Raw genomic sequence first — 26,467 nt, 5'->3', positions numbered from 1 at the left:
TGGGCTGAGAATAATTTTCCCTTAGGAATATTAGGTTTTTTGACTTACATTTTCTGTTGATGAAATAACTGCTTGCTAGTCGTGCTTACTTCCTTTGTTAAAAATCTTAACATTCTTAAATTCTTGTTGTCCAGATTTTCTTTTTTACTATTTTAATCTCTTCCTAATAATAAAAATCAAGAACTTTCTTTTCTTCCTTTTCTTTGTTAAGAATTAGCTCCCTCTAGAAATTTATTTGATAATATTTTTTAGATTATTTTCTAATAAGCTGTTCATTATATTCTTTTGGGCTTCCCCAGTGGCTCAGCAATAACAAATCTGCCTGCAATGCAGGAGCCATAGGATACTCAAATTCAATCCCTGGATCTGGAAGATCCCCTGGAGGAGGGCATGGCAACCCACTCTAATGCCTGGAGAATCCCATTGGCAGGGAGTCTGCTGGGCTACAGTCCATAGGGTTGCAAAGAGTCACTATTAAAGTGACTTAGTATGCATGCATGCATATTCTAAGTCTGAAAACAGTACAGTAAATATTAAGTAAATAATGTTGGTAATGTACATTTAGATTCTTCCCAATTCTCTTTAACCATGTGATGGCATTCCTTTGACTGTGTTAAGCTGGAGAGACTTTCCTGTGTAGGGTAAATCAGTTAAGTTATTCCTTTCAATAATGGTTTAAGTGTTGGGCCACTCCAGCCTCTGTTGGTTGCCCTGCCCTGTATTCCTGCCTGCCTCTTTCTCTTTCTTTCAAACCATGTTTTAGAAGTGTAAGAAGTATTAAAATATATAAGAAAATGATTACAGCTTTAGTTATTTCAGGTCAACTTTATATTAATAGTTGATAATATGCATTCATAGCATGAATTTTAGGAATTCCATTGTTTTATGACATTTTAATTTTAACCAAAAGTTACATAGGAATAAATTATGTTTGTTCATTTATTTTTAAACAGACAAAAAATTTGGAGTGAAAGCTAGAATTAATGGAGCTCTAAATATAACCCTGAATTTGGTCAAACAGAATTTGCAGAATCATCGCTTGGTTTTGCCTTGTCTTCAGCTTTTACGAGTATATTCTGCCAACTGTAAGTATTTCAGAGCAGCTTTTAGTTAGCTCGATGTTGTCACATTAACACAAAATGAAAATTTTAAAGTACTTTAACTCCATAAATCTCTGAAACTTGTGGACAAGGAACGAGAATATTTAATATGGCTCTTTGTAATTCTAACCACTCCCTCAAAGGTGATGCATGTAAGAAGGTGAGTTGACAAAGTTTTAAGAATTCTCATTAATTCCCCCCATTTGTAAAGGTGTGTAGTTAAGCTGATGAGTAGGCAGCCTGTGGAAAAGATGTTGAAGAATATCCGAGTATTGCCAACTGGAAAAACTGCTGTGCCTATTTGGATTTTTACAGATGAGAGGAAAATTGAGAAGGAAGGAATGTGGTGGCGTAGACACCTGGAGCTAATTATCTTTAGCAATCAATAGGGAAGTAGAAGAACCAAAATTAATAGGACAGGAGCCTCTGAGGAAGCTGTAGAGAGCCACTCTACAGTGAGAGAGATAGCCTCAGATGAAGTGTCTCCCAACATAAACACACACACACACACACACGCCCACACCCACCCTCTCAGATGCAGTATCTCACAACACACACACACACACACACACACACACACACACACACACACACGGAGAGATAGCCTCAGATAAAGTGTCCCCCAACACAAATACACACACACACACACCCCACACCTACCCTCCCAGATGAAGTGTCTCACAACACACACACACACCCCACACACACACCCCATACATACTCTTTCTTTCTCTCTCTCTCTGTCTCTCGCTAATATAGTATTAGGTCCCAACACCCGAGGTATGGATTTTCTATTTCCTGACTATGGATATGAGATTGGAATGTTAACAAGACGCTTGACATTGAGATTGTAGAGTACATTTTATTATAAGAACATCATTGCAAAGTAATGATAATCTCAGTGGTAGGTTTGTGTGTATGTGTATGTATTTATCTATTATCACTATCTATACTTTGAAAGTATATCTAAAGGTGTGCTCACAGAAAAATAGTTTTGAACACGTAAATAATTAACACTTATGTAACTAAAAAGAGCATAAGGAAATTAATGAATTGGCTATTTATAAAGAAATTAGGAACAGAGCAATAAACATAAGGTAAGTAGAGAATGAAATAGAAGAAATACATTATAAAATTAAAAAAAATTCATTAAAAAACAAAACAATTGGTTTAAAAATAGATGAACCACTGAATTCCCTAATTTAGGAAAAAGAAAGACAAAATAGACTAAAATTAGAAGTGATAATGGAGCGATAAGCAGATAAAGAGGAAATTAAAATTGTCATATAAAACTTTAGGAACTGCATTTTTAGGGCATTTTATTTCGTTAAGCACCAGGAGGCTAGTAAATGGTGTATCTATAATTTTTAAATAATATTTCTTCCAGGATTGAAAATGTTAGGCCCAGTTTTCTGGTTAGGTAATTGTTTGCATGTTCTGTCTAAAGCTGTGACCTGTTTTTGGCTACTGTAGTCGCTTTAATTAAGGTCCTCATTACTTCTCACCTAGACCACAGCCATCTTTCCTATAGTGCTGTTAGATCTGACCTGCTTCTAAAATCTGACCTGCAGATCTCATTTGTTGTTGCTTTTGGGCAATTCCCTATATTTGAAAGAATTAACAACTTCTAGGAACTTTCATAATTTATTTACTTCTTTTCCCACTTCATCTTCCCATTGGCATGCCTTTGAAGTATCAACTAAGGTAGACTTTATGAGAGACTTAGAGTTCACATTTACTAAACAGTTTGCGTATGTTTTTCGGCCGTGTGCCACATATATAAACATTTCTGTCCACTGAGGTTTTTAAATCACTTTTCATCTTTTTTTCCCCTTCCCAGCTGTGAATTCTGTATCTTTAGGGAAAAATGGAGTTGTGGAACTGATGTTTAAAATCATCGGACCATTTAGTAAGAAGAATTCCAGTCTTATGAAGTGAGTAAATGTTTTAAGTGTAAATACAAATTATACCCTTTGATACTTTGGGCATTATCATCTTAATCTGTACAGTGAGATGATTGAGTTCAATTATGTCTAGGGTCCTTTCTTAGTTCTTAAATAGTGATTTAATTATGATAAAGATTTTCTTTAATATAAAGTTTAATCTTCAAAAATATATCAGAATTAGAAAACTGAATTCATACTGTTATAGAAATTTAGACTTTGAATATTCCTAGATACTAGGAAAAAAGATCTTTACAGAGTATCACTCATTCAGAAACATTTATTGAGTGCCTACTATATTCCCTACCCAATTTTATAATCTTTTATTGACTGTTTCCTTCATTCTCACAATTATCTGGGTATATTTTAAATTTATATGTTTCTTTTTTGTCAAATAATGTCATTCTTTTGCTTATTTGAGATATGTATATATATATGTATGTCTCAAAATATATACTACATATATGTATATTTATGTTTGTGTGTATATATATATATATATATATATATATATATATATACACGCATTCATTTGGGTGTCTTTCAACCTCAGAACTTGAAAGCATTTTCAGTTATTTCATTATATTAGTGCTTTCTTAAGCCATTTTAATGGTCATTCTTTTAAAAAAATTATTTTGGAATTTTCCAAACAAATATAGCATTTATATTATATTAAACTAATTATCTTGAATTATTTATATTAATTACTTATTATATTCCACAATTATTAACATTCTGCCATTTTTATTTCATTTGTTCCCCCTCCACACTTTTATTTATGTTTCCTAAAGTATTTTTTTAAGCAAATCCCAGATGTTATTTACTTATATATGAATTTCTGTAAGCAAGTACCAGGTATTTTCTCATTTTCCCCCTAAATACTTCATTATGTAACTCTGCTAAATAAGGACCTAAAATTAACCATAATACTATAATCATACTCAACAAATTTATTGATTGCTTAATACAATCTAAAATTCTGTGTCTACTTTTCTCTAGTTATCTCAAAATGCCCTTTTGCAGTTGGTTTGTTTAAAACAAAGTACACACATTATTCCTCATTATATTTAGGAAATTTCCAAATCTACACACAGATAGAATAATGAACCCTGATATACCCATCAGTCAATTTCAACAATTGTCAACATTCTGCAATTTAAATTTCATCTTTCCCTTCTTTGTCTCCCTCCTACCAGAATTTTAAAGCAAACATCAGCCATGACATTTATTCTGTTAATTCTTTAGTATTATCACTATCAGACAGTTTTTTCTTTTAGTGTTACCAAAGTATCATATTTTTGTTCAACAATATTAATAATTCTTTAAGATCATGTAATATCTTCTGAATGTCTAAGAAATGTCTTTCTTTCTTTCTTTTCTTCTTTTTTTTTTTTACAGTTGTCTTGCTCAAATCAGGATCGAAATAAGAGCTCTTCTACATTCTGTTTGATTGATAAGTCTTGTAATCTTTTGCAGTCAGTAACTATTCCCTGTCCCTCTGTTTTTTGTTTCTGATTTATTTGGTGAAGGACCTGGGTGACATTTTATAGAATGTCACAACATAGATTAAGATAACTATATCCTGGGGTCTTTTAACTTGTAGGTATACTTTCAAATTTTTTGTAGACTGATGGAGCTTGAGGCTTGATTAGATTTTTTTTTTTTAATTATCAAAATATTTCATAGGTGGTGCTGGGTCTCTGTTTTGCATTACTTAAAACTGTCGAGTTGAAGTGGTCCATCTCCTATCACCTAATCACTTAGCAATATTTCATGACATTGCTTAGATCCATTATTTCTTGAAAATGTGCAAAATAATGACTTTTCTAATTTTCTCATTCTTTTACTTCTATTAGTTGTGAATCTTTTATAAGGAAAAACTTGTCCGCATCAATTATTCATAGGCTAAATTTTGCAGTGAATTAGGTTCAGAACATACCCAGTCTTTTCATCCTTTCTTAATAAAGGTCAAATATTTAGCTTGTTCCCTTCTTGAAAATAGGTGCTTACTTGCACATACAATTATTTATTAAGTATTTGGTGGGATGGCGGCATATTTACTTATATAAACATTATACAGTCTTAGAGCATCTGATGAAATGTGACAAGATAAAAGAAAACGATTGTATCACAATTAGTAAGACCAGCTTCCAAAATAGGTGCAGTGAATGGACTCTGGAAGCAGGCAGAAACTGGATTTACCTGTTAGCTCTGTCACTCCCTGGCTTCATGATATGAAGTAAAGTATTTATAGCTGTGCTGTATCTTCGTTGCTGCACAAGCTACTCTCTAGTTGTGGTGCGTGGGCTTCTCATTGTGGTGGCTTCTCCTGTTGCAGAACATGGGCTCTAGTGCACATGGGTTTCAGTAGTAGTGACATGTGGGCACAGGAGTTGCAACTCCAAGGCTCGAGAGCACAGGCTTAATTGTTGTGGCACATGGAGTTAGTTCTGCAGCATGTGAGATTTTCCCAGACCAGGGATTGAACCCATGTCTCCTGCAGTGGCAGGCAGATTCTTCACCACTGAGCCACCAGGGAAGCCCCAGTTACCTAACTTTTTATGTCCCAGTTTCCTATTTGTAAAATAGTAGTATTGATGCCTATATCATAAAATTGTTTTGAGGGTTTAGATAATTCCTGTCATTAGCACAGTGCCTATATTAATGCAGTGTAATTAGTTTAGGTAAGCAGTATAGTAATGTGGATGAATGAATCCTAGTTAATATTAAAAATATATTCTTTATCTTTAAAATTTTTATGCCTTTCCTCTTTTTGATGTTTAAGTACTTCATAATTAATTTTTATCTAATGACTATGATCCACTACTTAAGATCTAAATTAACCTATTATAACCCATTACTAAATCTAATATACAATGTTCCTAGGCGATAAGAAAATTTTACAAGTATCTTTATAATATACAACATGATGTATTTCTAAAACCATGTAGAAATCAGTGGGTCTAAACTTCTGAGAAAGGAATGTCATTATCTAAATTATCCCTTCATTCTTTTCTCTGTGTTTTAAAAAGAACACCTTTTTTTAAACTTTGCTTTAAAAAGGATAAACATTCATTGATCAGACATCTGTATCATGATTCCTTTATTATTTTGAATAATCATAGGGTCTCCCCCCATAATTAAACAATCTCAACATCTAGAGCATTTGTGTCACAGTTCTTCCTGTCCTTAAATAGTACCCTGCATTTAGTTGAAGAAGATTGAGGATTATTATTTATGTTTGAAGAGCGATGCTTCCCTTTTAGATTTCCTTTCCTTTCCAGTTTTAGGTTTTGGATTTAAACATTGTTAATTTACAAGGAAGCAACTCTGAATTTATTGTAACCCTATCATTTTGAGTTTCTCTATAGGTTTGGAGGGGCCTCCCTTGTTGTGCTAATGGTAAGGAGCCTACCTGCCAGTGTCGGAGACGCAGATTTGATCTCTGCTTTGGGAAGATCCCCTGGAAGAGGGCACGGCAACCCACTCCAGTATTCTTGCCTGGAGAATCCCCATGGACAGAGGAGCCTGTCAGGCTACAGTCCATAGGGTTGCAAAGAGTCGCACATGACTGAGCAACTTAGCATACATAGGTTTGGAGGTAATTGCAAGGATTGACCTCCCAACTTAAATAACTTTATGAGTACCTGGGGCTTAAGCTTTTCCTTCTTCACTGCTCTTAAATGAATAAGCCATAAACTATATTTAAAGCCATTGTTAGCTGTGTTATTCTGTGTAGGACTTATGAAGATTGGAAAAATATATGAGGAAGTATAAAGTATTGATGCTGAGAAATTCTAATTAACATAATAAAATGTGCATTTCAATAAATATTTTTCTGTAACTTTTTGATGACTATATTATAAATTCATACAGACTTATAAGTGACATAGAATTTCAGAAATTCCTCTGTGCTGAAGTTTTTAAAAATATCTTTAAAATAACATCTTGGTGAGACTATCTAGATGACTTTACACCAAACTTCATAATTTCTTTTAATCTAGTGGAGCTATGGAACAGGCTTGATGGGAAGAAGGAATTGGGTGTATATCCCAGTTTTGCCAGTGTGAAGAATAAGCATCAAGAAAAAATCATAGAGTGTAAGGCTTAGAAAATGTCAGAGCATTTTTGTTTGGTTCACATGTGTTGTAAATAACTGCTAATAGGGAGAAAGAGAAGGCAATGGCACCCCACTCCAGTACTCTTGCCTGGAAAATCCCATGGACGGAGGAGCCTGGTAGGCTGCAGTCCATGGGATCGCTAAGAGTCGGACACGACTGAGTGACTTCACTTTCACTTTTCATTTTCATGCTTTGGAGAAGGAAATGGCAACCCACTCCAGTATTCTTGCCTGGAGAATCCCAGGGACGGCAGAGCCTGGTGGGCTGCCCTCTATGGGGTCGCACAGAGTCGGACACGACTGAAGCGACTTAGCAGCAGCAGCAGCAGGGAGAAAGATGTTTCTCAAAGTGCTCTTAAGATTTTTAAAATTTTAAATTAGAGAAATGCAAATCGAAACTATAATGACATATCACCTCACACCAGTCAGAATGACCATCATCAAAGAATCTACAAATAGTAATTACTGGAGCGGGTGTTGGGAAAAGGGAATGCTCCTGAACTGTTGGTGGGAATGTAAACTGATAACAGCCATAATGGAGAACAGTATGGAGATTCTTTAAAAAACTAGGAATAAACCTATTAATATCATATGACCCAGAAACCCTACTACTGGGCATATACCCTGAGAAAGCCAGATTCTAAGAGACACATGTGTCCGAATATTCATTGCAGCACTATTTACAGTAGCAGGACATGGAAGCAACCTAGGTATACATTAAGAGATGAATGCATAAAGAAGATGAAGTACATACATACAGAGCAATATTACTCAGCCATAAAAAGGAACAAATTTGAGTCAGTGGTAATGAGCTGGATGAACCTAGAGCCTATTAAGTAAAAAGAGAAATAAGTCAGAGAAAAATGAATATTGTATATGAATTCATGTATATGGAATCTAGAAAAATGGTACTGATGGACATATTTGTTGGGAAGGAATGGAGATGTTAGAGAACTTGTGGACACAGCAGGGAAGGAGAGTGTGGGATGAATTGAACAAGCAGCATTGCACTGACATATCTATACCATTATGCGTAAAATAGATAGCAAGTGGGAAGTTATTATATAATGCAAGAGCCCAGCCTGATGCTCTGTGATGACCTAGAGGGTGGGATGCGGGGAGGAGAGGGTGGCTCTAGAAGAAGAGTATTGGCTTCTGGATTTTGTCTTGTTTAGGAAAATGTATCCTGCACAACTATTATGAGATTTTTCTTTAGTATTTTTTCTAATGTTAGAAATTAATTATCTCTGGAGGCTGAAGTTCAGAATCAACCTGTCCACAGGGCCAGTGTTCCCTTTGTTGCCTGTAGGGGAGAACCCCTCTCTGTCCCTAGCTTTCGATGTTTGCTGGCAGTCTTCAGTGTTTCCTTTGCTGATAGCTGCGACATTTCAGTCTCTGACTCTGTCTTCATATGGTGAGCTTGTGGTTCTGTCTTCAAATAGTCTTCCCTCTTTTTACTAGAGCATCAGCCTTGATGCATCAGCAGTCTATTCCAGCATGACTTCATCTTAATGATATCTGCAAAGATCTTGTTTCCAGATGAGGCCACATTCTGAGGTGCTAGGGATTAGGACTTCAACATATCTTTGTGGAGGAGACTGACATTTCTGATTTCATAATTTTCTTTCTTAGCAACCATTTTAGTCATTTTTCATCACACTTAGTTTTTATGTGACCTTAGGCATATTATATTCTGAAATCTTTAGTGTCTTTATCATAAAATGTACCAATTCTAGAGACTAGGATTAAAAAAGAGTTAAACTATAAAGCACATACAACTAAAAAACACGTACAAGGCATGTAGAACAATTTTTGGCATTTGTCAGGTCTTACTGAATGAAGTCTTCCTTTTCATTTTTTTCCCCTGAATTGCCATTTTACTTAGAAGGCCCAGTTAGTTCTGTATTTAATTTTGACCAATTTAAAAGTCATCCTTATTCTGATAGTTTACAGTCTTAAGAGCATATTACTGTGTAATTAATTACAAGGCTTATGCAAAGTTTCTTACTGATGAATCAGTGCTCTGAAAATTGTTTTAATTTTATACTTTTCATTTACTTTCAACATGCCATTACCAAAACTGCACATTGTTTGAGAAATTTAGTTTCATGAATTTATATTTTTTAGAGCATATACTTTTGCTTTTATTTTCCAAATGTTATCATAAATAAAGTTTTATATGGTTGCTTTATTTCTGTCAGTAAACCAAAGTGTAATTGTTAACGGCTTGCTCTAGAGCGTAACAATAATGAGCATTTATCATAAATGAGCACTTTTGTGCCTAGTCGTAGATTATTGTTTCAGGTTTTACTGTGAACCAGTATCCATCTTAAAACTGTATCCATCCGAAATCTTCTAAGTCATTTTAAAAGTTATCATCTGATCATGCTATGTGTCCTACTAATGGGTGTGCAGCTTTATTAATTTTATTCCCTTGTTTTCAGTTTTGTTTTCTTGAGTAGATATTTTTGGTTTTAATTTTTTACTTTCCCATAGATATGTACATTTTATTGCATTATCGAGATTATAAAATAATCTGTGTAAGTTAATTTTATTTTCTAATTTTATAACCATGAAGAACCTGCTACTGTGGGTATCTAGTAGGCATTCAACAAATCCTTAATGATGAGTGAAATGCTTAAATTTGACAGTATACATATTTATATGCAAATTAATTATCCTTATTGAAATCTTACTAAGAGGTACTGTGGTATGTAGTCTTATATTTTTAAAGTTCCTGAAAGTAAGTACCATTTCTTCAGTAACTCATTTCTAAAAAAAGCATTTGAATTACAGGTTTTCCACAGTGATGATATATGTATTTTTAAAGGTGCTGAATGGCATTGATTTCACTGTGTGTAACTGCATATTTATGTTCAAAGAAAATCTGAGTGCTCTAATAGGCAGTAAGAATTTTTGAGATATGAATTAAGTCATTGTTCTCTTTGGTGCTATATGGCTGAAAAATGTTAAGGGCTCATACATCCTCTCCCTGATCTCCTTGTCCCAAAATATTTTACATTTGTTACCACATTAAATGTTAGGATTATTGCTTGATAGAACTAACATACTTTGAAGTCAGATAGCTATGAATACCTATAGAATTTTGTAGTTACAAACTCTGTTAAAACTTGTTTTTAAGTTTTTTCCGAGTATGATTGTTAATAGTATTCCATTGTGAACTCTGGCCCAGTCAGAATAGTATTCCTTTGTGAACTCTGGCCTAGTCAGATACAGGTACAATGATTCCATTCATCTAACCTCTGATATGAAGACTTAAACATTGTTAATTTTCTTCTTTTTCTTTTCTTAAACATTTTCTGGTGCTTCTTTGTTGATACTTCCTCTTAACCAATTTTAACCTGAAGGAAGTGAGGCCTACAGAGAGGCACCATATGTAACTGAGTAGCCCAGGAATGACATTTGGAGTAGATACTGATTACTTATCTGAAAAGATTGTATGACTTTACTATTGTAGATTAATTTTACTAGTTTTGTTGTTGTTTGTGTTTTCTCATGTTGACAGGGTTGCTTTAGACACTCTTGCTGCATTGCTAAAATCAAGTAAGTTTTTAAATACTAGAAATACTAGATACTGTTTTTCTGAGTATTCTAACTACTATTTTAAAGAAACTGGAAATGTAGATTTAGTTAATGGCTATAAAGCTTGTTCATAATAATTTAACGTCAAAGTTGATTTTATCTTTTAGTGCAGTTGATTGATGTATAACTAATGTCATTTATGTTTATTGAGCTGTAACTTGTTTATCAGTATATTTATATAATTTCTTCAAGTATATTTAGTTCCTTTCTCTAAATTACTTATATAAAGCCTTGTTAGTATGGGAAAGTAACATGTAAATACAATATAGTATCATTTTGAAAAAGTGACCCTAACGTGGCCTTGAGAACATTTACTATGAAGAGTATCTTTGACAACTACTGTCTCTATAAAATGTATAATTTTTAATTAGAACCTCCTTATTAGAAATTTTATTACTACCATAAATTCAGATTTGTAACATTAAAGTGGCTTAATGTAAATTTAGAGTTTATTGAATGCATTTAGAAACTAAAGCATTGATTTTTAATTTTTGACGTTGAAGTGTTGGAGGAAATGTGTCATACATTGCTTTTGGAGAGTAACCATCTACATTATGTGGATCTGTCTCTCCATGATACTCAGTATCTATATTTTAAATATTAATTTTCTTAGCACTCCCATTCTCACTGGTTGATTAAATTAACATTGTATTTAACCATGATAACATTCAGTCCTAAAGATCTATGTTGATGGCTTTTGATGTTATTTTTCCCCAAAACTGTCTATCAAGGGTGAGACCAACTTGCCCTTATGAGAAGAATAGTAACAAATGATTAATTGATTGAAAATCTGATATTTGATAATGATTTATTAAATTAAAAAATAGCCTTAGGTTTTAATGTTATAGCTGCTATGTTCAGTTGACAGTTTTGTCCTTTAAATGCATAGTATTCAATTAGATTAGCTGTATAGCTTTGTTTTCATGTAGATTAGCTGTATAGCTTTGTTTTCATATTTGATGTCATAAACTGTAGACCAAGATTAGAATACTTGGATTAATTTCAGAGATATCTGTAGCCTTACTTTGATGTGTCCACCCTTCCTTTGTTGTTCAAGGCATTTAAACATTAATTTTTAAATTAATATAGGTCTATATTTTTTATTTAGAGTAGATTAAAATACCCATTAAGCTAAATATTTATTAAAGCTTATTACTAATTTGCAGAATCACTAATGACAAAGTTACTAATTCTAAGTCAGGAAAAACTAAAACATAAGTTTCAAGGGTTTATAGAAATCAGTAACCTAAAATGATTGAAATGCTGGTATCTTCAGTTTTAAATAATAATCTTTCTTTTACTCCCTCCCTTCTTCTCCTTCAGAGGAGGATGGTAGGCAAGCACAGTGGTAAAAAAGTAACTGACAAGTAGAATGACTCTGGATTGCAGATAGCTTTGTACTAAGGGTCACTCTCTGTGTTTGTGTTATGGATCTTATTTGATCTTCAATGAAGAATTTAAATATTTCTCATAAATACCGTTTAGGCTTTTGGGAATTCCACTGGAAACACAGTTTGTGATAGGAGTTTCAGTAATTGTAATGTCTTTTAAGACATTATGATAGTAATATCTTTTAAGTATTGTTAAGCTAAAGGCTTATATATTCCAACTAGAGTAAACAAACAAACAAACAAAAATATCTATATTTGTTTAAAAGACATGAAACTATTACTAGTGAGAACTATTTGAACTTTTTATAGATCGCCACCCACCACCACATGGGTGCGCCAATGATAAGAGTGCAAGAGAATGTGCAATACCAACTCACCTGAGGTTGTTTAGTTAGAAATACCAGTCTCTTCCTCATCTATGTTTATCTATAAAATGCCAGGCTCATGGCATGAACATTAAAATAATGCAGCAGTAAGGCTGTGCTGCTTTTAGTTGCCTGCAATACTAGTTTTAAATGTGCTAATACACACCTAAAACATAGGTAAAGGCACTGAGATCAACAAACTTCTTAATGCCCTCTTAGACATTATGTTCTGATATTAGAGAGCTGGGAGAAACTCACAGGGTAGGAGGGGTGCTTTCTTATGTGAAAAGTCTTTAATACCTCTATTGTATGTTTGGAAGAGCTAGTTTGCTTTGCCTGATAGCCACGCCTTAGTAAACTAACTCTTCTAGACACAAAATAAATAGAGTGTGCTTACATACAAAGTTAATTTCACACAAAGGTTTTAATGGAAGTTGCAATAATGATAGTGGCTTTTAAGAAAATCATAGTCATAACTAGTAAGTTAAAGGCTTATATATTCCTTTTGGTGTAATCAAAGTTAATATATTAATAGGTTTTAAAATTATGAAAGTTTCATTAGTATTAACATTTGGAAAGATACAACCTTAATTGTGTTAAAGATATTTTGTTATTTATTTACCTCAAAACAATAGCTAGGCAGATTTCTGGAAAATTATACTTAGTTATCTGGAACTTATCGTATTTATTTTGTTACCTAAAAAATATTTAAATATGTGGTTGCCATAGTTTTTCTTGCAAAAAAGGAATTATAAGAATTCATTACAATATTATGGTTATGTTTTCAATTTGACTTTACCAGTGTCTCTTATTATTTTAAAAATATTCTTTTTCAATTTTTTTTGTTAAAGAAACTAATGCCAGGAGAGCTGTAGACAGAGGATATGTCCAAGTCCTTTTAACAATTTATGTAGATTGGCACCGCCATGATAATCGGCATAGAAACATGCTCATTCGAAAAGGAATTTTACAGAGTTTAAAAAGTGTTACGAACATCAAGTTGGGAAGAAAAGCATTTATTGATGCCAATGGGATGAAAATTCTTTATAACACTTCACAAGTAAGTTTTTAATTTTTTTCCTGTTATTATTAATGATAGGATTTGATTCTTAAGAAAACTTACTATTTCTAAAAGTACAATATGATAAATATATTTAAAAAATTTGAAAACCAAAAGGCACAATCATTTCTCACGTGTGACCTTAGACTAAGTTCGAGAAAGTACTTAGTGTATATCTCTGCAAGATGAGATTTTTTTCCCCCCATAGGTAGAAGGAACATGTATAAATTTCTGCCCTGGGCAGGAATGGATTCCATATAGCTATGTTTTCTAAGGTTTCCTGTTATCTATACTCAGTTTTGTATGTTCCTTTCATAAATATTCATTAATCCTTTATGACTGATAAGGGAGGTATGTTATTTGTGAGTGTTCTCTGTGTCTTTTTTCTGGAGAGAATATTTTTAAATGATGAAGGTACAAAAGTGAAACTTGGAGTTAGGGATTCTGGTTCTGCCAGCCATCATACGCATAAACCTTCTCAATAGTATTCTAGCATCTGTAGAAGGCTCTTGATGATGGGGAGTGGGGATGTTGTAAAGCAACCCTTTTGTTTTTACAAGACTCTAGTTATTAGAATGAAATCTGTCTCCTTGAAAATTCCAGCCAACATCTCGATTGTGCCCTCTTGGTCTTACACATGACAACTAATCTTTTTGTGGGAGTAGTTAAGATATGTGAATACACATTTTATGTTAACTCAGCTTTTTCTATTGTAGATCAATCATATGCACTTATTTTTACTATTCCTAAAATAGACAGTATATGGGGAGAGATTGGGTGATCGGTTTATGCCACTTCACGTTTCTAAGTCTTAGTTTTTCAGCTGTTTTGACAGGTCAGATGTGAAGATTTCTGTTGAAAATTGCACAGGTTATCAAAGTGCCATTTAAAGCCATCTAAGTGTCAATTGTCAATAACAGTGTTAAATGAAATAGTTTCAAATGTCCTATTAAAGAGCCCTTCTTAAGATTAGCTACCAGGATAGTAAATTAAATTCTTAAAACTTAAAATTGTGATATTCAGGCTATTCTTTTCTAAGTCAAACAGCTAATTTATTAGAGATGCTATTGCATGATAACTGATAGAATTCTGAGAAAGGCTCAGCTAAATGCACATTCCTTTTTATTTCTTATATCTTTCTTTATGAATTTTTCTTCTTTTTATCTTTTCCATTAAATTTTTATTTTATGCCCTAGGCTTGCTAAAATGCTCCCTAAGTCACTCATAGGTATTAGTGCTTTGGTGAGTTCTGGAACCAAACATGGTACTGATTTCTGCTAAGTTAGGATGTGTGAGGAAAATTGCTGCCAAATTTGCCATATGAGGTTCTTATAAAGAGATATTTCAGATTATTCAAAGCTACTTTATAATTATGTTAAAAATATTTGGTTTTGTGATATGTGCCTTTTGAAAATTATTAACACATTATTTTCTGAAGTAATATAAAATTGTTTCACTTATTCACCAAAGGCACATTACCTTTTTTTTTTCTTTTCTTTTCTTATAAAACAGGAATGTTTGGCAGTAAGGACCCTTGATCCTCTTGTCAACACCTCCAGTCTGATAATGAGGAAATGCTTTCCTAAAAATCGCCTGCCACTCCCAACGATTAAAAGTTCTTTCCATTTCCAGTTACCTGTTATTCCTGTGACTGGACCTGTGGCCCAGCTCTACAGTTTACCTCCTGAAGGTAGGACCACATGCTTCTTGCTGGCTTCCAGTGGTTGTTGGAATTGTGTGAGTTTATCTATTTTTGCTTTTGTTCATCTCCCTAGCAAAAGAAGGCTTTAATGAACATGATATGCTTTCAGATTACTTTTTAGTTAATAAATATTTCTTCAAATATAAGAAATTAAGGTTGAGTGTGAGGAATGTGGGATATGCTACATATGCGTAAATGTGAATTGTGAAAAACTCAGCACCACGTAGAAACAGTATTTGATAGCTTACATAAATTTTCAAAATATAAGAATGTATAAACATTCTTATAAATGTTTAGGTAATTATATTTGAGCTTACATTTGTAGCTTTTTAATGAACTTCATTTTTAAAAGTTAAAATGCCTAGTCACTAAACAAGTTACAGTTTATGTTCAATAAAACTTGCACCATTACTTCAGTTCAGTTCAGTTCAGTTGCTCAGTCGTATCAGACTCTTTGCGACCCCATGAACCACAGCACGCCAGGCCTCCCTGTCCATCACCAACTCCTGGAGTTTACCCAAACTCATGTCCATTGAGTTGGTGATGCCATCTAACCATCTCATCCTCTGTCACCCTTTCTCCTCCTGCCTTCAATCTTTCCCAACATCAGTGTCTTTTCAAATGAGTCAGCTCTTCACATCAGGTGGCCAAAATATTGGAGTTTCAGCTTCAACATCAGTCCTTCCAATGAATACCCAGGACTGATTTCCTTTAGGATGGACTGGTTGGACCTCCTGGCAGTCCATAGGACTCCCAAGAATCTGCTCCAACACCACAGTTCAAAAGCATCAATGCTTCTGCGCTCAGCTTTCTTTACCTGATAGAAAATACAAATTATTGTAAATTGAATCTTTGCCATTTTGGTACAATACTGTGTGCATAGCAAAGGAAGTAAGAGTTTACACATCTTAATGTGAGGGCAAAAAAACAGAATTTTTTTGATAAGAGCTAGCAAATTAAAAAGAGAAAGTAATCTAGGCTATTAAGATTTCTAAAGTATTTCCTCATTAGTTGATCACTTAAAAAAATCTTTTATTTATAATTAAGAGCAATTCTTAGAAGTAAGTGATTTAAGAGAGTTTTTAAGTAAATTTAATTAGTTTTTTTTATCATTGATATATCACAGAGTATAGTCTTATGATTTCATTTCTAAAGTAGTTATTAAAATAGTCTACACAGAATATCAAAATGGATTATTTACAAACTTTCTTTAAAAAGTATAAGTCTAAGACTAAGTCTGGGACTTGATTAAAGATAGCTAAGTGAAAGTAGTGATCTAATTCCATTCCATTCTTATTCCATTTAAAATTACCAACAGACTTAATAAATAGAGGGACAAAAACTGTACTGAATCTGAAAACTAGATAAAAGGAGCATTCTCATGGAATAAACATAGGATGTGCAACAAATGTGGTGGAGAAAAGAATAGATTAAAGAAGAGTGTCAGCTCTAATTCACCCTTCTATGAAATGCAGTTTCTCTGGCTTTGGATTGAGGGTCAGACTGATGTCTTTGGATTGATGTCAGACTGAACTAGAGATGATTACTTATATCAACTAACAAGGCTTCAGGAAGAAGATGTGAGAGAAGGGTTCTAATGACACTTGCATAGACATATGGAAAACACAATTTTTCTCCTCTTCATCACTTTCTCACATATCAGACTTCATTATATTTATCAGTTTTCATTATTTTTTATCTTCCTCAGTTAGACTGTAAATTCCATGAAGATAAAACTGTTGTTTTTTCCTTCATTTTATCTTCAGCATCCATTAGATTGCATGAGACATAATGAACGTGAATTTAACATTTGTTAGTGAATGAATTGAACTGGCCATAAGACTTATTCTCTTGAACATTTAATGTCAAAAGATAGTGAAGCAGCCTCCTTGGAGATTTGAAGGAAAAGAGTTCTTACTCAAGATTTCTGAACCCTGTTAGTTGCCACTCATATGTAAAGGTGAAATATTCTTAGATAGGCAAGAGTACAGAAGCATATTGCCCAGGTCCCCTTTCAAGGATACAGAAGCATATTGCCCAGGTCCCCTTCCTGAAGTAATTACATGAAATATTACTCCAGCCAGGCTAGTGATGAATTAAGAAATCAGGCGTGCAGAAGACATGGTAGTAGAGTAATTGTATTTAACATTACAAATTGTTAAATTTTATAATACTAAATAGTTGTTCTACTGTTATTTTGAAATATATCAACTAATTTTTGATGAAAGATAATATACAGCTGTCACAAATTGGGTCTTTTAATAATTTATATTCATATATTTATCAATATTATAATATTGCTATATTTATAAAATAGTAATTATAGAAATAGTGGCCCAAACATGTGTTTTAAAATGTAAAAGTAACATCTAGAACAGAGATCTATAGACTAGGATCTACTGAACCATAGGAATCCATGGTTCTTAGTCTCTAGACTAAGTCCAGTTCTGGACTAAGTTCTTAGTTGAGAGACTAAGAACCCTTTGAAATTCTATATAAAGTTATGTGTATGTTTTTCTTGGAAAAAATTCTTGAAGTACTGCTATAGACAAGCAGGAAAACTTCAAAGACGTACAAAATCCTGCTGAATGCAAAGCAAGAACAAGCAAATCAGTTTCAGTAATAATATATCTAAATGAATAAAATACTCCCAGTAAAAAAAGAGACTCTCCGATTGGGTTAAAAACAAAATCTAAGTAGCCGATAGATCCTGGAAACTCTTGAAATAGTAAGAGTGAACTCTTAAACAGATTGGCGACTGTATATCTATTATTCCCAGCTCAAAACAGGTGAGGAAGACATTACTACCCTACAATATATACATACAGAACAAAATGTTTAAAACAAGATAGCAAAGACGATTTTATGCAAGTAGATAATAACATGTGCCAAATACTAAAACAAAGATAGATAAAGCTATAATTATTTAAATAATAAGGATAAATTGATAGAAACACAACATTAGTGAGTGATTTTAATATGCCTTAAGTTCTTGGTAAGTTATATAGAAGAGAGCCAGTCAATCTAAGTGGATGCTAAAGATACCTCTTGTTAATACATTTGAAAATATATTTGAAATGGACAATATTTTATGGAAATATAAATAACTAAAATTGACTTGGGCTTCTCTGATGGCTCAGTTGGTAAAGAATCTGCCTGCAATGCAGGAGACCCCGGTTTGATTCCTGGGTCGGGAAGATCTCCTGGAGAAGGGAAAGGCTACCTACTCCAGTATTCTGGCCTGGAGAATTCCACTGACTGTGTAGTCCATGGGGTTGCAAAGAGTTGGACACGACTGAACGACTTTCACTCAAAATTGACTTATGTAGTAGAAAACCTGCAATTGAGTATGCAGTCAAGTTGTCTTCAGTGAAGATGTCATACAGTAGGTTATTTTTCTCAACCTTCAAGAAATTTTCCTATACTTGATTTTCCAGAGCATGGGAAATAAAGAGAAGTTTAGAAACTAGTATGATGCTGAAATCAAAACCTGAAACAATTTATAGATCATTGTCACTAATGAAGATAAATATAAAAATCGAAAATATTAGCAAATTGAGCAGCATTTTCAGATATAAGACACTTTGACAATGTAAGGATTATTTTAGAAAATGTTTATTGTAATATTAAGACTTAAATGAAAATTTATCAATATATCAAAGAAAGAAAAACAGTGATTATCTTAATAAATGCCATGAAAGGGGTTGATAAAAATTATTATTAGTTCCACATTAAATTTCTTAATGAATCAAGGAGTATTTTCCAAGCTGGCTGAGTATTATCTAACTCAGATCAGTAACCAACATCACAAATAGTTAGGAAGTGCTAGAGGAAGCCTCTCTCAACCATTATTAGTTAACATTGTTTTGAAAGCTCTACCGAGATCAGTAAGACAGGGAAAGGAAAGATACTAATCATTAAGAGAGTGCGATAAAGTTATGTCAGTGTCTGTGGAGGATTTTGCTGTTTATGTAGAAGATCGAAGCAAATCAATTATAAAATGTATCTTAGACCAAATAAAAGTTCAGTGAAGTACTATTTACAAGATAAGTGCATAAATAAAATTCACTAGCTTTCCTTTGGGTGCATGTGTATGTTTATTTGTGTATGAATTTGATATACACACGCACACTATAACCATTAGAAAACACAAAGGGAAAGATCACATTTTTAAGAGCAATAGGACCAACAAAATAAATCCTATTGGAATATACATTTCAAAACCTTATGGAAAGTGCTGACTCATACCTTTTAATTATTATATTATACAGATATTGTATAATTTATCTAACTGGTTTCCTGTTGATAGCCATTTTAGTATTTTTCCCCCTGTATCTTTGTCTTTACTATAAATGAGCCGAGAACGTTTTGAAAATTAACAAGGATGACTTATATTCCCTGCTTTTAGTTGTGAGATTGTTATTGATGTAATAATTGATTTTTAGTGCTGATGGTATAAAAATAGATCATTGGAATAGAAAGGAAGGTCTTAGATACTCTAAGCTATATGGCATTTCCCATCTGGAGTATGAAACCAAAGGAAAATACCTATAAAGGAAGATATTTGACAGGTTTGATTAAAAATTAAAAACATATTTTCTCTCTGATGCTGAACTGCATTTTTCTTTCTTCCTATCCAAGGAGTTGTCTTTCTTGTTTGCAGTAGCCTCTTCTGAATTCAGTTCCTTCTTTTTTCTTAACAATTCTTTTTCCAAATGTCGTTTCCTCTGTTTATCTAGGACTAACTGCTGTTAATACATTGACATAAATAGACCCAGTTACTATATGCAATATAAATAGTTACTTTTTTCAGTCTTATTTCCAAAAGAATTTAGAGCAATTTGGTAACTGTATTAGTTGGGATAGACTGAACTGCCATTACACAGTGACCCAGTATATAGTACCCTTGTCACTTGAGCAACAGTAGTAATAACAGACATTTTTATAGCATGTACTCTTCACCTGGCACATTACATGTATTAACTCCTTTAACTCTCCCAACAACACTATGCATGGGTATCTCCATTTTATAGATGAGGATAGTGAAAGTGTTAGTCTTAGACAAAAATAACTTATGTAACTTGTTCAAGGATTTTAATTATGTATTCTGTCTCCAGAGCCCATTTGCTATATTGCCATGAAATAGATTTTTTTGTCCTCTCACATATCCATTCAGAAGATGGGCAGGTCAGGTGATCCTGGACAGTAGGTATCTATCCACCATGTCATCAAAGGAAAAGGATTCTGTTTTCTTCATCTCTTACGGTGTTTTCCTTATGTGCACGTGGAAAATGGCAATGAAAGAAAATGGAGGGCAGTTTCCTTTTTAAAGAATATGACCTGGAGTTTGTATTGACAACTTTGCCTCACATACTGTTGGCCAAAACTTAATCATATGACTGTAACTACTGTGAAGGGGGCTGGAACCTATAATCTCTAGCTAAAACTCAGAGGTTCAGATACTGAATTGAAAGAGAAAACAGATACTTGAAGAGTGGAAAGGAGTTTATAATCTTCACTGTAATAAGTCACATTGGAAATAGAAGTAAAAAAGAGTCTAAAGAAGGTTACATCAGCAAGATAGAGGGGTAAAAGGTTCCAGTGCTCATCTTCCATGCAAATACAGCAAAAACAATAAATAGCAAATGAAAATGTGATGAAAATATGTCACAGGTAGCTCTGGATTTGAATGAACAAGCATCAGAAACACTGTAGAGCTCAAAACCCAAGAATGGCCACACAGAAAAGTACAGGGAGCATTTTATCTCTATCACTTCTCTCCCAGTCCAGGGCAGTTTGGCATCAGGAAGGTTCTCAGTAGAGTTTTTCCCATGGAGAGCAGAAGAACCCCAGTGAGCCTTACCACTGTGCATCTCTTACATTGGCAGGTGACTTCTTTACCACTAGCACCATCAGTAACTGAACTTAAAGAAATGGAGATCTGGGAGTTATCTGAAAAAGAATTCAAAATGATTAAGGAAGCTCAGATAATTCAAGAGAAGACAGATAAACAGTTCAGTGAACTTAGGAAAAGTATACGTGAACAAAATGAGAATTTCAGTGAAGAGAAAGAAATCATAAAAAGAACAAAACAAATTCTGGACCTGAAGAATACACTGAATAATGCAGTAGAGAACTTCAGTATCAGGCTTAGTCAAGCCGAGGAAAGAATCTGTGAACTTGTAGACAAATCTAGGATATTATACAGGCAAAGGAGAAAAAGGACATTAGAAAGAAAAAGAGTGAAGAAGGCCTGTGTGAATAATGGAACACCATTAAATGAAACAACATCTACATAATGGGAGAAGAAGAAGAAGAGAGAGAAAGGGAGAGAAAACTTACTCTAAAAAATAATAGCTGCAAACTTAACCAAATCTGGTGAAGGTATGGCTATCTAGGTGCATAAGCTCAAACATTCCCAAATAGATTCACCCCTAAGAGATCTTCACCAAGACATTTTCATCAAGTTCTTAAAGACTGAAGACAGAGGGAGGATTTTCAAAGCAGTTAGAGAAAAAATTAGAGATACCTTCTAGGTAACAAGGTACATGTGTGCCAAGTTGCTTTAGACTCTTTGTGACATGGCCCGTAGGCTTCCAGGCTTCATTAAGGGATTTTCCAGGCAAGAATACTAGAGTAAGTTGCTGTGCCCTCCTCCACAGGGTCTTTCTGGCATAGGTCTTGAACCCACTCTTATGTCTCCTGCACTGGCAGGTGGATTCTTTACTGCTAGCACCACCAGGTAATAAGGTACCTAGCTATAAGGTAATCCTGGTAAGCCTATTAGCAAATTTTTCAAGCAGAAGCTTTGCGTGCCAGGAGAGAGTAGGATGATATATTCAAATTGCTTGAAGAAAATAACTGTCAATAAAAAATACTTCACCCGTTAAATTTCCTTCAGAAATGAAAGAGATATAAAGACTTCAGGAAAATAACAAAAGCTGAATGCCCACTCTGACCATTTTATTTAGCAAAGTACCAGATATTCAGCTATAGCCATTAGGTTAGGAAAAAAGAAAGAAAAGACATTTAATTCAGAAAGGAAGAAATGAAATCATCTCTGTTTGCAGTGACGTGATCTTATATGTAGAAAACTGTAACATCTCTACCAAAAAATTGTTAGAAATAATAGATGAATTCAGTAAAGGTATACGATACAAAATCAATTACAAATCATCGTTGTAGTCCCAGGCACTAATAATGAACTATCTGAAAGAGAAATTAAGAAAGCAACCCCATTTACAGTAGCATCAAGACAGTAAACCACGTAAAAATAAGCTTTACCAAGGAATTGAAGACTTGTGTGCAGATTAATAAAATGTTGTTGAAAGTCATTGAAGTAGACACACACACAAATTGAAAGATATCCTGTGTTCTTGAATTGGAAGAATTAATATAAAAATGTTCATGCTGACCAACGTTATCTTCATAATCAATATAATCCCTATCAAAATTTCAGTGGCATTTTTCACAGAAATATAAATACTATTCTAAAATTTGTATGAAACCATAAAAGACCCAAATAGCCAAAGCAATCTTGAGAAAGAAGGGCAAAGTTGGGGGCGTCACACTTCCTGATTTCAAGCTATTATGAGCTTTGTTGTTCAGTCGCTCAGTCGTGTCCAACTGAAGCTTCAGCTTCAGCATCGGTCCTTCCAGTGAATATTCAGGGTTGATTTTTTTTAGGATTGATTGTAAGCTATGGTAATCAAAACAGTACAGTACTCAAGTAAAGCAGGCATAAGAGCTGGAACAGAATAGAGAGCCTAGTCATAGGCCCAAGCATAATGTGGTCAGCTAAGTGTTGATGAGGGTGCCAGCAACACAGAGTGGGGAAAGGACAGTCTCTTTAATGAATGATGCTGGGAAAACTAGGTATCCACATGCAAAAGAATGAAGCTGGACCCCTGCTTTACACCAGTCCCAAAAATTGACTCGAAATGGATAAACTGTACATACAAGACCCGAAACTATAAAACTCCTAGAAGAAAACTTAGGGGAAAAGATCCTTGACGTAGTTGGTCTTAGCAGTGATTTCTTGGATAAGATAACAAAAGCGTAGGCAACAAAAGCTAAAATAAACAAGTGGGACTGTATCAAACTAAAAAGATTCTGCACAGCAAAGGAGAATTTATTGAAAAGGCAACCTACAGAATAGGAGAAGATATTTAGAAACTATATATCTGATGAAAGATTAATATAAAAAATACACAGAACTCATATAGCTGAATAGTACAAAGGGAGATAGTGCAATTAAAAATGGGCAAAAAACTTGAATAGACATTTTCCCCAAAGAACGATGTACCAATGGCCAGAAGATAATGAAAAGGTGCTGTGTATCAGTAATCATCAGGGAAGCGCAAACCAAAACCTTGAAGAGAAATCCCCTCACACCTCTTAGAATGGCTATTGTCAAAGAGACAAGAGATAGCAAATAGCAAGGATTTGGAGAAAACAGAACCCTTACACTCTGTTGGTAGGAATGTAACATGATATATTATCTTAAAAAGATATCAGCATACTCATGTTAATTTCAGCATTATTTACACTAGTCAACATTTGTAAATAACCTTAATGTCTTTCCATGGATGAATGGATAAAGGAAAAGTGATTTGTATAGATGATTCAGCCAATAAGAAAAACAGATATCATTTGTGACAGCATGGATGAATCTGGAGGGCATTTATGCTAAGTGAAATTTGCAAGACAGAGAAAGTCAGATACTGTATGGTATCACTTATATGTGGAATCTTTGAATTGAAACAACAAAAAAAACACAGTTTCAAAGAAACAGAATAGAATGTTGGATTCTAGGGGCTGTGAGAATGGTAAATGGGTGATAAGATCCCAGGGCGTACATTTTTAGTTTTGAGAAGATTAAGTTCTGAGGATCTAACATATAGCATGGTTCAATTCAGTTCAGTTCAGTCACTCAGTTGTGTCCGACTCTTTGCGATGCCATGGACTGCAGCCGGCCAGGCTTCCCTTTCCATCATCAACCCCCAGAGTTTACTCAAACTCATCTCCATTGAGTTGGTGATGCCATCCAACCATCTTATCCTCTGTCATCTCCTTCTCCTCCTGCCTTCAATCTTTCCCAGCATCAGAGTCTTTTCCAGTGAGTCAACTCTTCGCATGAGATGGCCAAAGTATTGGAGTTTCAGCTTCAACATCAGTCCTTCCAATGAACACTCAGGACTGATCTCTTTTAGGATGGTCTTGTTGGATCTCCTTGCAGTCCAAGGGACTGTCCAGAGTCTTCTCCAACACCACAATTCAAAAGCATCAATTCTTCGGTGCTCAGCTTTCTTCACAGTCCATCTCTCACATCTGTATGTGACTACTGGAAAAACCATAGCCTTGACTAGATGGACCTTTGTTGACAAAGTAATGTCTCTGCTTTTCAATATGCTATCTAGGTTGGTCATAACTTTCCTTCCAAGGAGTAAGCGTCTTTTAATTTCATGGCTGCAATCACCATCTGCAGTAATTTTGGAGCCCCCCAAAATAAAAGTCTGTCACTGTTTCCACTTTTTCCCCATCTGTTTGCAATGAAGTGATGGGACCAGATGCCATGATCTTCGTTTTCTGAATGTTGAGCTTTAACCCAACTTTTTAACTCTCCTCTTTCACTTTCATCAAGAGGCTCTTTCGTTCTTCTTCACTTTCTGCCATAAGGGTGGTGTCATCTGCATATCTGAGGTTACTGATATTTCTCCCAGCAATCTTGATTCCAGCTTGTGCTTCTTCCAGCCCAGCGTTTCTCATGATGTACTCTGCATATAGGTTAAATAAGCAAGGTGACAAATATACAGCCTTAACGTACTTCTTTCCCGATTTGGAACCAGTCTGTTGTTTCATGTCCAGTTCTAACTGTTGCTTCCTGACCTGCATATAGGTTTCTCAGGAGGCAGGTCAGGTGGTCTGGTATTCCCATCTCTTGAAGAATTTTCCACAGTTTCTTGTGATCCACACAGTCAAAGGCTTTGGTATAGTCAATAAAACAGAAATAGATGTTTTCCTGGAACTCTCTTGCTTTTTTGATGAGCCAATGGATTGTTGGTAATTTGGTCTCTGGTTCCTCTGCCTTTTCTAAAACCAGCTTGAACATCAGGAAGTTCACGGTTCACATATTGCTGAAGCCTGGCTTGGAGAATTTTGAGCATTACTTTACTAGTGTGTGAGATGAGTACAGTTGTGTGGTAGTTTGAGCATTCTTTGGCATTGCCTTTGTTTGGGATTGGAACGAAAACTGACCTTTTCCAGTCCTATGGCCACTGCTGAGTTTTCCAAATTTACTGGCATGTTGAGTGCAGCACTTTTAAAGCATCATCTTTTTGGGTTTGAAATAACTCAACTGGAATTCCATCACCTCCACTAGCTTTGTTCATTGTGATGCTTCCTAAGGCCCACTTGACTTCACATTCCAGGATGTCTGGCTCTTGGTGAGTGATCACACCATCGTGATTACCTGGGTCATGAAGATCTTTTTTGTATAGTTCTTCTGTGTGTTCTTGCCACCTCTTCTTAATATCTTCTGCTTCTGTTAGGTTCATACCATTTCTGTCCTTTATCGAGCCTATCTTTGCATGAAGTGTTCCCTTGGTATCTAATTTTCTTGAAGAGATCTCTAGTCTTTACCATTCTAGCTAATATGGCATTGTGCATTTGAAAGTTTCTGAGAGTACGTCTTAAGCATTCTCACCATATGTACACACAGATACAAAGTATTAACAGTGTTAGCCATGTGAAATGATGGAGGTATTATCTTCATCCTGACAGTCATTTTACCATGATTTAGCATATATCATCACATCTTGCGCTTTTAATATACAGTTACATTTGTCAGTTATTCCTCAATAGAATAAAAAATAAAAGCAAAGTGTGAGAACATACTCTTTAAAAATATTCTCTACTTTGTCCCAGTGCACTCATTGCTTACATGAGTCCTCTCAGAGTTCTCCCCTACGTGTCTTTCCTTGTGTTCCCCACATCCATGCCCTCATGGATTTTTGCATTCTGTTTCCCGGGCTTTCTCTAATGTATGTTCGTTTTTCATCCTCATTACTACTGTATTGGTCCAGGTAGTTATCGTCTTTTCCTCTGTTCATTGGTCCCCTTCCACATATGTGTTCTGTTTCTCATGCCTGTCAGAGTAATCTTTTCAAAAGTCTTAAACCACT

At 34.4% G+C, this 26,467-nt stretch overlaps 1 protein-coding gene across 1 annotated transcript in view; it reads left to right on the top strand.

The window, feature by feature from the left end:
* Positions 1-26,467, top strand: part of AGTPBP1 (ATP/GTP binding carboxypeptidase 1) — a 158,578-nt gene that overhangs the window by 25,891 nt on the left and 106,220 nt on the right. Inside the window, exons 6-10 of the mRNA XM_052644987.1 lie at positions 954-1,085; positions 2,941-3,034; positions 10,690-10,727; positions 13,374-13,582; positions 15,095-15,272. Of these exons, the coding sequence (XP_052500947.1) occupies positions 954-1,085; positions 2,941-3,034; positions 10,690-10,727; positions 13,374-13,582; positions 15,095-15,272 (651 nt within the window). The remainder of the gene's footprint in view (positions 1-953; positions 1,086-2,940; positions 3,035-10,689; positions 10,728-13,373; positions 13,583-15,094; positions 15,273-26,467) is intronic.

Source organism: Budorcas taxicolor, chromosome 8 (assembly GCF_023091745.1).
Source record: "Budorcas taxicolor isolate Tak-1 chromosome 8, Takin1.1, whole genome shotgun sequence".
In the NCBI taxonomy this organism is placed as follows: domain Eukaryota; kingdom Metazoa; phylum Chordata; class Mammalia; order Artiodactyla; family Bovidae; genus Budorcas; species Budorcas taxicolor.
This window is presented reverse-complemented; position numbering and strand designations above follow the sequence as displayed.